The sequence below is a fragment of the Vicia villosa genome, linkage group LG6 (genome assembly GCF_029867415.1).
Source record: "Vicia villosa cultivar HV-30 ecotype Madison, WI linkage group LG6, Vvil1.0, whole genome shotgun sequence".
Lineage (NCBI taxonomy): Eukaryota > Viridiplantae > Streptophyta > Magnoliopsida > Fabales > Fabaceae > Vicia > Vicia villosa.
In genome coordinates, this window is record NC_081185.1 from 101,526,884 (window position 1) to 101,541,962 (window position 15,079).

Here is a 15,079-nt window from a genome sequence, read left to right on the forward strand (position 1 = left end):
CCCTCACTAACAGCAATTGCTTTTAGTGCAGTGGTAAGCGCTTGATCCTACAGTATTGCCACTGAAGAATTTACCGGGTCGAGTCATGGACTAGGTCGCTCTCTTTAAGAAGTTTCGCGGTGCTTACCAAAATTGTGCATATCAGTTGAACTACCACACACCTCTAGGATAAAATAACTCAGTTCTATACTCTACGATGACTACTTACACAATTGATAATCAGTCTAGAAATACACCCTCTGATGGTACAAAAATTATTCGAATATGGTGTAAATACCATTGTAGTATCTAATATAACATCCAGTTGTAATAATTTCTCAAACTAAGAGAAATTCCAATAACTGTCTAAAGAGAATTCAATAATGGTCATTTGACCACTCAAAATGATTTCTCAAATCAAGAGAAATTCGAATAATTTTCTAAAGAGAATCCAAAATTATACTTGATAATTTCTCAACTCAAACAAGGAGAAACTAACATTATTCTCAAAAGAGAATTCAAGAAAGTAATCAAAAAAGAAAAAGGAAGAAGTTGACATTTCGACAATTCGAAAGAAGCTGAATTCTGAGAGTGAGGAAGGAAAACCTCAAAATAATTTTTTGGTGTGTTTTTGAATGAAATAGAGAATTTCCTTATATAATGAAGTGAGCTAGACAATATATCTTACCTAAGCAATGTGGGACTAAGAAGTTTTTTCAACTAACACACAATATGAGACTTGATTTAAGGAACTTTTTCAAATTTATCTCTCTATATTGAAATTCATCCACAGGCATGTCTCCATTTCAGATGGTTTATAGTAAGGAACACCCCACTATTCCTCAATATTTGCTTGTCACTTCCATTATTAAAGCAGTGGACACCATGCAAGCTTCTAGGAGTACAAGGTTAGAGATTATATGTATGTGAAACTACAACCCTATCGATAACAAACCATCATTGATACTCGTTATCATAAGATTTCTCAACATTTCTATGGCACATATACCAAATTCTGCAGAAAATTGGTTTTGTCGCTTACAAGTTGATGCTCCCACCAACTTGCGAGATACATCCAGTTTTTCACTGTGCCCTCCTCAAATTGCATCAAGGCCCTTTTCCAAGCACATGTTTTGCTATGCATCCTACGACTATTGACCATCATCTTGTGATTGAACTGTTCTCTATTCTAGAAACCAAACAAGACATCTCTACAAACCCTCTCACTCGACTTGTTTTCGTACAATGAAACATCCTCCAATTGGGAAAATTAGAAGGAACTTCAGTCTGTATATCACCTTAAGGACAAGGTGATTTTTCATGGGGATGGTATTGATAGCAACACTATAATGGACCAGAACAACTTGGGTCGTGGGAAGAGGATTACTAAAAGACGAGAATTTGTCTTGCCACACCCAAATTATCCCTGTCACCCCCCCAAATTTACGATAGTCCCAAAATACCCCTGATACTATTAACTCCAAATTTATACAATTTTTGAAAAAAAATTACTGTGGAAAAAATCAGTTAAAAAATAAATTTCAGGTACCCTTTAACAAATTTTGGTACCCTTTTTTGTGCGATACCGGAAATTATTTGAATTTCACAAATTCCGGTATCTTTTTACCGGAAATTTCAAAATTTCTGGTGCAATTTACTAGATATTTAAAAATTCCGGTACTTTTGCAACCTCATTAACTCCTACAGGAAATTTCCAAAATTTCTGGTATATAACCCGTTACCGGAAATTTCAAATTCTCAGTATCATTAGATGTAGTATTAGAAAGTGACTTAAGTGGCCCCGCCACTCCTTAATGCGACGCCCGATGCCCATCCCTTCACACTTGGTCATAAGGGGCGCCCATCTTGGCTTGTGTGGTGCCCGCCCCTTAACATTGAAATCATACCGGAAATTTGAAATATCTGGTAAATTTCTAGTACCAGATATTTTAATTTTCCGGTATGAATATTAACTAGTGATTCATACCAGAAATTTTATATTTCTGGTATAGATCATCGTGCGCAGTAAATTGGTAAATCCTAACAAATTTCTGGTACATTTGCGAAATTTCTGGTACGAATCGGAATTTTGAGAATATCCAGTATTTTTGCATGGGTAAAGTGGTCAAAACACCACCCTTGAGGGTGACAGGTATAAGAATGGGGGTGACAAGTTAATTTCTCCTAAAAGACCCATCATCTCAATGACTATGTCCCTTACTAAATGAATTCACTATAAAGTATTTCATGTAGTTAGGAAACGCGCATGCTGCCCTGCAATAGCCCGCAAAAAAATAGTGCAGAGCAAAATTGGTATTGATGATGCAAGTTTAAAACTTTGCTGCGCACCCAAAAAAATGATGATCGGACGGGTCGGGCTTGCAGACACTCCACCTTTAAAATAAGAAATTATAAAATTTTATGATAATTCCCGCGCATTCAAAAGCCTTAAAAAAATAGGACGAGACAGATCATACTATTAGAAGGTTCAGCTTTAAAACCTTGATCCGTCTCGTAAAAAAGTGTGGACAAAATCAATATATCTGATAGGTCGGATCCATTTTGTCACCCCTGTTCCTGATATTTTGTTTTATTTGCAGCCATCCAATTACGGTTAATGCCATGTGCTCTTCTCCCTATTGTATGAGCTGGCCATGCACTAGATCCTTCTCATAATTGAAGAATACTAGCACTATATGTAATGTAAGTGTAACCTCATTAATGAATGAAAGAAGTACGAGAAAGAGAGTTTCTAGCATCAATTAAAACTAGTAACAAACCCGTGCATACGCACGGGTTCCGTTCGGTTATGCAAATTTAGATACATCATTTATTTTAAATAAAAATGTTTAAAAAAAATTATAAATAATTGATTATTTCATATATAAAATTATTTAGATCAATAATAAATTTTTTCCCGTATACCATTTTTGGATTAAAAATATTTAATTATAAATAACATTTCACGTATATAAAAATATTTAGATCAATAATATATTTTTTTCCGTATACAGACTTCATTTTTGTTTTGGTATTATTTACAAAAATATTTGGATCAATAGTAAATTTTGTATATAAATTTATTTAGATCAATAATAATTTTTTTTTCCGTATATCATTTTTAAATAAATTTTTTTGGGTCATAAATACCATTTTTCATAAATAATAGATTTTTTTCCGTATAAAAATATTATTTTTGTTTAGGTATCATTTACAAAAATATTTGAATCAATATTAAATTTTCGTATATTAAAATATTTAGATCAATAATACATTTTTTCCCGTATACGATTTTTGGATAAAAAATATTTGATCATAAATACCATTTCTCGTATATAAAAATATTTAGGTAAATAATAGATTTTTTTCCGTATACACACTTCATTTTTGTTTAGGTACTGTTTACAAAAATATTTGGATCAATAGTAAATTTCGTATATAAAAATATTTACATCAATAGTATATTTTTTTCCGTATACCATTTTTGAATAAAAAATATTTGGATCATAAATAACATTTTTCGTAAATAATAATACAAATATTATTTTTATTTAGGTATCATTTACAAAAATATTTGGATCAATATTAAATTTTCGTATAAAAAACATTTAGATCAATAATAGATTTTTTTTTCGTATACCATTTTTGAATCAAAATATTTGATCATAAATACCATTTCTTGTATATAAAAATATTTAGATCAATAATAGATTTTTTTTCTCGTATACAGATCTCATTTTTGTTTAGGTATCATTTACAAAAACATTTGGATCAATAGTAAATTTCATATATAAAAATATTTAGATCAATAGTAGATTATTTTCCCGTATACCATTTCGAAATAAAAATATTTGGATCATAAATACCATTTTTTGTAAATAATAGATTTTTTTTCCATATACAAATATTATTTTTGTTTATGTGTCATTTACAAAAATATTTGGATCAATATCAAATTTTCGTATATAAAAATATTTAGATCAATAATAGATTTTTTGGCCTATCCCATTTTTGAATAAAAAATATTTGGATCATAAATACTAACATTTTCGTATATAAAAATATATAGATCAATAATAGATTTTTTTTTGTCCGTATACAAACTTCATTTTTGTTTACGTATCATTTACAAAAATATTTGGATCAATAATAAATAATAATAAATTTCCTATGTAAAAATATTTAGATCAATAGTAGATTTTTTCCCGTATATCATTTTTGAATAAAAAAATATTTAGATCATAAATACTATTTTTCGTAAATAATATATTTTTTCCGTATACAAATATTATTTTTATTTAGGTATCATTAACAAAAATATTTGGATTAATATTAAATTCTCGTATATAAAAATATTTAGATCAATAATAGATTTTTCGAATAAATTTTTTCCGTATATCCTTTTTGACTAAGAAATATTCCGATCATAAATACCATTTTTAGTATATAAAAAAATATATATCAAATAATATTTTTTTTCCCCGTATACAAACTTCATTTTTGTTTAGGTATCATTTACAAAAATATTTGGATCAATAGTAAATTTCGTATATAAAAATATTTAGATCAATAGTAGATTTTTTCCCGTAAATAATTTTTGAATAAAAATATTTGGATCATAAATACCATTTTTCGTATACAAATATTATTTTTATTTAGGTATAATTTACAAAAATATTTGGATCAATATTAAATTTTCGTATATAAAAATATTTAAATCAATAATAGATTTTTTTGAATAAATTTTTCTCGTATATCATTTTTGACTAAAAAGTATTTCGATCATAAATATCATTTTTCGTATATAACAATATATTTCAATAATAGATTTTTTTTAGAAGAAAGAAGTGAGAAAGTGATGAAAGAGAAAAAAAAATAGAGAATGGAGAGAAATTTGATAAGTTTGATAAGTATAAGAGTTGTATTATTATAATAATAAAATTAAGAACTTTATGGTGCAAAGACCAAAAAACCACGATTTGAATGTGTTGGCAAAAAATCAAATAAGGATATTTTTGACTTTTCCACACCATTAATTTTCTTATATTATAGAAGAGAACGGATCATCACAACATTTATTAATGCTTAACAATAACTCCATAAAAACAAATTGTGATGATTATTAGAGTACAATCTTGTGACTATTGTACTACAACTATGAAATCATTAAATTTTGGAGCGTGTAGGAAAAGCAGTGGTATCAAAGACTTTGAGAAAAAAACGTGTTCTGGGAATAGAGAGTGTTGACTGCAATATTGTGCCAAGTGTATCAATGAGTTTCTTCTTCACTTGTTTATCTATACCTCCCATTGATATTATCTCACCATAAGCAGCTGGTTCTTTGTTTCCTTCAAATGATATTGGCACTGATGACTTCAATAGCACCATCACAAACTGCACAATTACCATGTTCACAATATAAATTAATTAGAAAAAAAGTCACAGTAAATACTACAAATTTTTAAAAATAATAGTAATAAATGTGCATGAACATCAGATATGCAGAAATGCGAGTTCGAAACTGCGACATATAATAACAATGACTTAAAAACTATACCAAGAGATGCAAGTTCAAAACAACACTTAATAACACTGACTTAATAGTTGTACCAAAAAAACACGATATCTTTTCAGCTTTTTATGTTGTACCACACAAACACACAAATAATTGTGGTGCTGGTGCAGAGGTCCCCAAAGAAAGGAGGTGTAAAGTCACATTCACATTTTGGCTACAACTCATTAGTGCAACATGTAAAGTACTAGTATGATGAATAAATTGCTAAATTACTTTTGGATTTAGTAAAAATTATAAAATAAATATTTAATAGATATTAAATGATTAAATACAAGAATTAATTTGACACTAATAGAATTTTTATTTTTTAAAAATATTTATAAACTCAAAGAACAAGTTACTCAAAATAAAAAAAATAAAAAACTCTCTTTCTTAAATTATTTGATTAAACCGATCATTCTATACTTATTAAGAAAATATAAACAAATATATTTACCAGAGTGTATTTATCTTAAATACAAAAGAAGATAGTAAATTGAAAATTATACAAAATTTAACTTTTAGATTTATTAAATAAATAATTCATTTGGTTTGTATATTGCATAAATTATTTAATATATTTTAAAAGTAAAATTTTCTTATAAATAGGATTAGAAGAAGTATTAATTGAATAATATGTTTAAAATAAAATTATAAAAGTTAATTGAAAATTAATGATATAAATTAATTTGAAAAATAATATTTTTAACAAATAGATAATTATAAGATAAAAACAAAGCTTATATTTGGTTATGCGGTGATAATTATTGATTTTGAATAAATTAATTTTATAAAATTGATATTAAATAAAGTGAATTGAAAATAAAGTAATTTATATTTTGATAAATTTTTGTAAAAGTAAATTGAATGATAAATTTTAATATAAAATTTTTGTTTAAATTTAAAAGTTATAAATTTTAATTTTAAATAGAATCAAAATCAAATCTAAACTAACATTTAAACTTATTTCAAAATCAGCCTCTAAATTTTTTTAATTCTTCTAAGACTATGAATCATGCACAAAATTTCTTTTGCCTCTATCTTTCCACTTTTGCATACATATGAATCATGTGATGGGGATGGCCATGGGACAGCAAACCATGGTCCCCAAAGCTTCAACCTGTCCTTATTTTACTACTGTTAAGATTTTAGTTTGTCCATCTTTTAAAATCGAAAAAAAAAAACTCGAATCCAGTCGAAAGAGTTTTTTCAATTCAATCATGTGTATGGGTTTAGTGGCTTCTAAAAAAATAATCATGACAATGATTCATATATTGATTCACTATTAAATTCTTTCAAACATTAATTTCTTTTTGGCTAAGAATGCTCTAACAAAATAACACTTTCCCATTTCAAAATAAGTAATTTAATGAGTTATTCTATAAATATTAAAAAAAATAAATAATAGAATAAAAAAATAGTATTTTTTTTGCATATTTTTATCATATAATATTGTATTTTATATTTATCATAAATATAAATAAAAGAATTTGCTTGAAAATGATATAGATTAGAGTATCAACTAAATGTTATAATTTAAAATAATAAAAGTTATATTAAAAATAAAAAATTATTCATTAAAAAATGAGGTTAAAGGTAGTGTACTGACAGTGTAAAACTTTTTTACACTGTCATTCAATAGAAACAAATCGTTTTGCCATGTCATATAATTTTTTTAAAAATTACAGTCTGATTTATTCTGATTTATAGTTGTGATTGGCTGATAGTGTAAAACTTTCTTACACTGTCAGTGCATCACCCATTTTCTCTTAAAAAATACCTTATTAAATGAGTTTAAAAAATCATAAAAAGTATAATATTTAATCAATAATAGTTTTTAAAATTATATTATTTTATGAGAAAAAAAGAATATATACTAATAATATAAAATAATTTTACTGTTATATTGATATTTTTAAATTAGTTGACGACAATAACCTCTTATGTTATTAAATAAAAACTACTACTTTCAATATGTATATCCATTATAAATCTGTGTGTGTATTTTTAACTAAGACACATAAATGCTCTTAATATTTTCAAGTCAGCAATGATAAAGAACGCTGAAACTATTACCTTTCCTCAAACCAAAGCATCCAACTTTGTCTCAGAATGATTAACATAACCAATATGAAACCAAACCTGTTTGTTTTTCTTTGGTACCATAACCAATGTAAGACACAACATCAATTTGCTAAGCACTAACCTAATTTGCTAAGCACTAACCTACGGTGGAACAAACAAAACCTTGTCTCTGAATAATTACATAGCCTAAGTTAAAATATTTTTTAAATTACTTCAATCAAAACTCACCAGAACCCCAACAAAGAGAAACTCAGAATCATATATAAACTTTGCATGAAATGAAAAAAAAAAACAGAGAGAATTAAATTAGAATACCTTTTCGGGTTTTCCGATAATTTTGGAGATAGCAGTGGTGGCTTCAGAAAAGATGGGATCAGTGTCAATTCCATCTAAGCTAAGATTGGTTGTGATGTAAAGGCAAGGCATCTTCTTCCTCTTTTTAAGTATGTGGTTGATAGATCTCTGTTTCAAGATTTGGAACACAAGTTGACTAATTATGTTCAATTTTTTTCCTTCTCATCTTCCTCCTCTAGGATGTGTGGCTTTATATATACTACTATTATACCCCACATGTAGTTGATTATAAAATCTTCCATACAAATTATATCTATTTTTTTTAGATATTTATTATATAAACTCCAATAAAAATCACATATATTTGTTTGGATTTTTTTATAAGAGATAATATTTTTTTAAAAGTTTATTGAATAATTAATATATATGGTTTAGACTATATTATTCAATATTCGAATAGAAAATTAATGTTAGGTTGATGACAACCACCAGGAAAATACTTCTGATGCGGTGATGACAATTTTTTGGAAGATACTTCAACGTTTAAGTCAGTATGAGATTGAGGTGAAACTTTATAAGTTTGAGTTGAATCGTACTTGAGTGTGACTCAGGGTCACATTTATATGGATGAAGCCGTTATAACCGTCCTCAAGTTGTCCAACGTGGATCGGTGATGAATGTTGGATAAATTCAATTGTTTTGATGAAAAGGGAGGCGTGTTCATATGTGAAGCTAGGTGATGTAGTTCTACCTATAAGTCAGAGTCTTAGAGTGCATTGAGTAGATTGATCATGTGTATTGGAATGATCTATATAGGCCTTCAGCGAGTCCGGAATAATTTCCCCCAAGTTCTTTTTATCATCTATGAAGCAAAGATTCTAGTCAAGAAGAGAGGCCAGCCCATTAGTTTGAGTCGTGGTAACAATGTCCATAGAGATATTTTTCTCGTGGGTATAAAAATTTTCAATGATGATGTCCCCTACGTCCACACGTGTGGGGAAGGAAGCTTGAGTGCACTCAAGTGCAATTACATAATTGAGATGCCATATGAGTCGTGGGATTGAAGCTCCAACCTTTTAGGAATTGTAACTGTTGGATCTGATGCTTAGTTTACTTATAAAGCGCGAACTGTCATTTAGTTTTCACTTTTAGAATTCTTCCTTGCTTCAAAGGTGTTATTAGAGAGAATATTCACTTGGTGATTTTTCGTTGATGGAAGTTCTCAAATCTCGACCGCTTTGCTTGATCAACCTGCTTCTTCATTCATTTTTTTCAAGCTAAAAACATCAACCCAAGGTATTTTCCTTTTCTTCTTTTGCATTTATGAGTTTTCACTCGCACTTGCACATAAAGAACCCAAGAAACCCATATTTAAGAACTCCCTTTTTAGAACTTAATGACATTGTTTCTTACTATGAACCAATAGTAGTAAATCTTAGTGATAGGGAGCATTATCCCACCAATATTTCCATTAAACAAGTTGGGTAGGATTTACCTTTGGGGAAGTTAAGCTAACTAACTCCACTATTGTTGGTATAAAATTATCATGTATGATCCTAATGTGTAAAAGCTTGTTGGGGATTTGGAGTTCAAGCTCAAATGTAAACTTAGTGGATGAAGTGAAATGGTGGTTGTAGGAACGAACCAGGTGAATGACATATGTTCATCACTTTTTATCTTTAAACAATAACAAACATATGGTAAAGAAAGCGTCAACACCAAACCTGGAATTTCCTAATGATGTTGGTGGATATTTTTAGTGGACAATGAGATCTTAAAAAATACTGTTATTCTACGTCGGAGAGGGCAGGTTGGAACTTGCATACTGGGATGTTGGACCATGTTGAGATTGACAGGCGGCTGTTCTTAGTAATGACATGTGAATCTGTAGTCAGTTTGATGTATGTGTGATCCCTATGTATGAATGCATGTTTTACTAGATGCGAGTTACACTACCTTTTAATACTTCCTAGGTTGAGGTCCTTAATCACCTAGCGATTTCCCTTATCAATTACATCAAGTTAGCTATTCGCATGTAAAGGCATTCCAATATTAGTGTGAATATAAGAAAAGCTTGCCTACGCAGATTGTGCTCTTCAAATTTTGAAGAAATATCGTAAATTTTTTGAAGTGTACATGGATTATTTTAAGAATATAAATTTTTCTTCATTGTGACCCCTACCACACTACACATGAAACACACTATGAGCTCCGATTATAGGAGCTTGTGGAGAGTCGTGCAGATAGCTCAGATTCCTTTATCACTAGTGATTCCTTCAAGGCCTATATGAACATTAGTAATGATAAGGAGGCAGTGAGAAACGAGGTTGAAACTACGTGCTTTATTGTCCGACCACAATGCAATGATAAGTCCCCTAGGTGGTGGTCTCAAAGCCACTTTGCTAATCTTTTTGAAAAATATACCTACAGGGAAGCTAACCTCAATGGAGAATAACTGAGGCTAAAGAAAAGACTTGGATATTTTGTGTGTGATTTTGTCTATGAGTACGAAGCTGATCATAAGGTTTTAGCCCTCCAAAATAAACTTCAATAGATATATACTTGTTTGTTTCTTAAAGAGAATAGTAAAGAGAAAATAAAAAAGATCTTTGATGAGGAGTGATTCGGATGTCTTCATTTATCACTTTACTATTTTCTTGTTGAGTTGTCATCATTTATATACATATGTTTTATTTATTTTGCACATAATATGAGCGGTATGGTGAGGATAACAACAAATAAAATGGAGGGAAATACCACACCTTCCCTGAATGTTGTTTCGATGTCATCCTATGATATCGTTGTTAAAAACACCATGGAGATTAATGAGCACGTGGAAGGGAATATCTTTGTGGAGGAGAATGTTATTGTGGATGAATGAGATGCCGTTGAGGACAACATTACAACCACAAAGGTGGTTACCTCTCTTGCAAAGGGGGGAAAGGAAAATGTGGTTCCCCTGCCCACTCAAGGATATTCTCCAAAGGCTGAAAGTGATACTCTTCTCAAGAGGAATGGAAACAACATATGACTTAGGGGACCAATGAGAATAGGCAGAAGGTAAATCCTGGCCAAGAAAAAGATAATTATGGGAAATAACGACCAACTTTGTTCCTTCCCCACGCTCACTCATGCTGTTTTTCTACCTTTATATTTCCATACGCCTTTTGATCCAAAAACTCTAAGACCAAAAAGGATTTCCAGTATGATGTCACCAAGAATGACTCAGACTATCTCGCCAAGTTAAGTGTCATTTCTTATCGGAAAATTGTTGCTGAGTCTAGTCACCGTCTGTAAAAGCTCCTTGTTATCAGCTCCTTGATTTCTGGTGAGAAGTGAAAGGTCTTTTCCTCAAAGAAACTTAGTGAAGACAGAGACGCCCTAAAGAAGAAATTCGGGATCTCCAATGTAGATAAGACAAATACCCTCGAGAAGGAAAGAAATCTAAAGGAATGCCTCAAGGCTTCCAAGAAATCTAGTAAAGAGTTCTTTGATAGGCTTGTCAAGTATGACAAGCATGCCAAGAAGTTTAGGACTCCTCATATTTGGATACGAAGGTGTACAACCTTCATAATATTGTGACTAATCAAAGAAAATCCATCAGTTATAAATAAGTGGCTTTTAAGGAGAGTCAAAAAGCTTTAGCTGATTAGGAGAACACCCTCAAAGAGGCCTATAAAGCTTTGAGTAACTAGGAGATCACCCTTAGAAATGTTCAGGGGACATGGAAGACATTGAGACCACCCTCAACAAAGCCCACAAGGCACTACCCGACAAGGAAAAATCTTTTAGGGAAGCTCACAAAGCCATGATCGTGATGGGGATAGAGAAATCCCGCTTGGATAAGGAGCTTACTCATTGACAACAACATTTCATTTATCCTAGAATCCTTTGAAAATGCATTGAGGTAAGTATAGCTTATGTACCTTGAGTTTAAGATTTCCTAATAAATGATCAAGCCCGACTATGGAGTGGTGGACAAGAAGATTGTCCAATTTGATCCCACTTCTTAGTTTTTATTTCTTTGCATTTTTAATCTTGTACTTTATAAGGCCACTAGTGATATATTTAATGAAGTTTAATTTCATTTTCCCTTTCATAGAGTTGTCATTGCTTCATTACTCAATAGATTCTTGTTTTATACCGGAAAAAAGTGTTAATTACACTTAAAAAATTTAAATGGACTTGGGAGCTTGTTGTATACATGTTCTTCGTCACCCTATTATTTGAGGTTTATGTTCCTAACTTTTTGGACATTTTAGGGAACTGTGTCTGACTGTATTTTGATGTCTTTGGGAAGTGATCTTGACCAAATGTTCGCTTTCCTTCCCTTCCCTCGAGTGAAAAATAGGTTGTATGTCTACGATCTTAAGGGCATGACCCCCTATATGCCATATTGGTTAGGTAAAGGAGTGAGACTACTCTTTTTTTTATGCACCAACATGTTCGAGGTTTGGTATCATGTTTTATGCACGGTTAGAAGATTACTGTCAATTTTTTTACTTTACTTTATTTTTCCCTTTACTTGTCCACCATCTACGCATTCAAAGTTTAGTGCCAGTTTGGTGGGAATGAAGGTTGAGTTTTAACCCAATGTCTTTGGCTTTTCCCTTTTTGGTTTCATTACCTACATGTTTGAGGTTTATTTCCACCATAGAAGGTGTAAGCTTTACCCCGTCATTAACACATTAACAACTTGATGTTATAGTGAAAATATCATTTATTAAGTTTGTAAAAGGTCGCGCCTTATGTTTTGTTTTTTGTAACAATTTGGTCCTTTAAGTTACCAAACCAAATTTTCCCATAAAGAGAAAATATAATTAAAATGTTGATTGATGTATTTGGTTGAATCAAGATCTTAATTTATGTATTTAGGATGGTGGTTTATGTATTTGGGAAGGTGGTTTATGTATTTAGGATGCTACTTTATGCATTTTGATACCACTTTATGTATTTAGTTGCACATGTTTGGTAACATAAAAGGACCAAGTTGTTACAAAAAAACTTAAGGACCAACCTGTAGCAACCTGCCCTAAAATTAACCTTTAGATTCGCCACCTATTCTACCAAGGCGAATAGGAAACCTTTATACAATTAACAGATTCAGGATAAGATACTATATTCAGGTCGAGGGAAGGTGTTAGGCACCCTCAACCCTTTCCTAAGGTTTGCACTATAAGGTTAGGTTTATGGCTAACATAAAGAAAGGTAACCGACCGTTTAAAGGCTAATTATATTGAAATGATTAGAGTTTGGAGGAGGGGGACTCGCCTTGTTGCCAAGTGCCTACGTATCTCCTTAGGGAGAATCAGAGTCAACGTAGTTCGGGGACAGGGTTGTACGCTTTAGGATTAGAATTTGATTTGATATGGTTGGAAGTTTTTTTAAAGGCTTTTTGAATGGCCTATCGTAGTTTTGAAATGCGAAGTTCGAAGGTATTTTGAATTACCTTATCGTAGATTTGAACATCGCGGTGTTGAAGAGATGAATTTTGTAGTGTCGTGGTTTAGTGTGTTTGTAGTGTTTGGGCGTACAACCCTGATTTTAATTTGTTACCATTAGTTGCGATAATCAATAGGTTTGATTACCATAGCTAACGGATTGAAGGGAGGATTGCTAACCACTATAATCGATAGATTCGATTATCACGAATAGCAAATGTGTGTGTTTTAAATAATTTAATTATCGTTACTCATCATAATCAATAGCTTTGATTAAAAATAATAACGAATTTTTATAAAGGGGAAATGCTAATCATCGTAACAAATAGCTTTGGTTAAAACCATTTAGCAGAATAAATGTTATTTTAATTTATACTATTCGATTTGATTAATTAAATTAATCGATTGTTAATCATTGCGACCAATAGGTTTAGTCGGAACGAATAACAAATTAAATCCTAAAACTTTGGCCAAATGGCCAGTGGGATTGGGTGAACCCTAATACCTTAATATATTTATATAGGATTTTTATGGTTTTTTATAATTAAAGTTAAATAAAAATAAATCGAATGACCGGGAAACTAATCGGGAAAATAATCCTAAATAATTATAACCCTATTTTATTATTTTAATTCCAATTAAATAAATTAAATGAATCACATATAAATAATTATCATTTAATCTAAATAATAAATAAATAAATAAAACAAATGAATAAATAAAAATAAAAATTGTATAGGAACCTGGTTATAATCCTGTGTGGGTGATCCTTGAGTTCCCATGGTAGAGATGCAATTTCTGTACGTTAGATCAGAATGGTAGGAGATCGCATGGTAGAGAACTGAGGGTTCATCGTGGACATTCGTGGGGATGCTGCGCAAGATCTGTAAACCAATTCCAAAAATACTCGGCGACGCTAGGAATCGAGCCTGCGTCCCAACAGTCACATGCCTATGAACTTTACCAACTGAACTAATTTCATTCGCTGATAATTAATTAAACCATAAACAATATATATGAAAAGTGACACTTAATTGGTAAAGTCAACACCTGGGCCCACCATACACCGGACGGACGAATAAGAGAGGGAGAGAGATTCATTAAGTGTTGACCGTCCAATCGGGAAGCGACACGCGTGGAGAGAGGAACGCATGTGCTGACCGACCAATCTTGCGTCGACACGCAGTCATCTTCTTCATGGGAAGACAAAGTGGATCGTGAGATACCACCAAAAACGCAGCTTCACCTTCCCACCTTCATTTGTCCATAACTCTCTCAATTCTCCATGAAATCAAACGAAATTTGAACCAAAACTGTAGAGCTAAATGCCAGGAACACAACCATCATAAATTTGAAACAAATAGAACGTTGTGTCAAGTATAAAGTCAAACTCAAAGTCATGGTTTCAATATGTTTCAACAATATGTTTCAATATGTTTCAACAATATTATAACAAAGAGACCGCCCAGATCTTCTAATTAAAGCATGGTGAGTCTAATGGTATTGAGATTTCGATCTGAAACGGCCTGGAGCATGCAAACCGAACCCCCTCCATGCTTGCACCTCAACAATGGTGTTTTGAGATGCTCACGTCCAAGCCCTTTAGTAACTGTTCAAACCTGTCTTAAATAGTCTCAGGAACACATTAGAGGCATTCAATTACTTTGAAACTCGATAATACATGAAATACAAAATTTAAAAGAATGAACGATAGTTGTTAATCATG

At 31.1% G+C, this 15,079-nt stretch overlaps 1 protein-coding gene across 1 annotated transcript; it reads right to left on the reverse strand.

Annotated features, from left to right (window-relative positions):
• Window positions 1-5,053: 5,053 nt before the first annotated feature.
• Window positions 5,054-8,155, reverse strand: LOC131611967 (uncharacterized). The gene is made up of 2 exons (XM_058883787.1): window positions 7,934-8,155; window positions 5,054-5,373 (listed from the first exon to the last, which is right to left on the reverse strand). Exons 1-2 carry the CDS (start codon window positions 8,042-8,044, stop codon window positions 5,146-5,148), a joined length of 339 nt encoding a protein of 112 aa, XP_058739770.1. The 5' UTR covers window positions 8,045-8,155; the 3' UTR covers window positions 5,054-5,145.
• Between the last annotated feature and the right edge of the window lie 6,924 nt (window positions 8,156-15,079).

Coding starts and splice junctions, on each gene's coding strand:
- LOC131611967 (XM_058883787.1), bottom strand. CDS start 8,044: ATGCCTTGCCTTTACATCACAACCAATCTTAGCTTAGATGGAATTGAC. Junction 5,374..7,933: donor TTATCGGAAAACCCGAAAAG/GTATTCTAATTT, acceptor GTAATTGTGCAG/TTTGTGATGGTGCTATTGAA.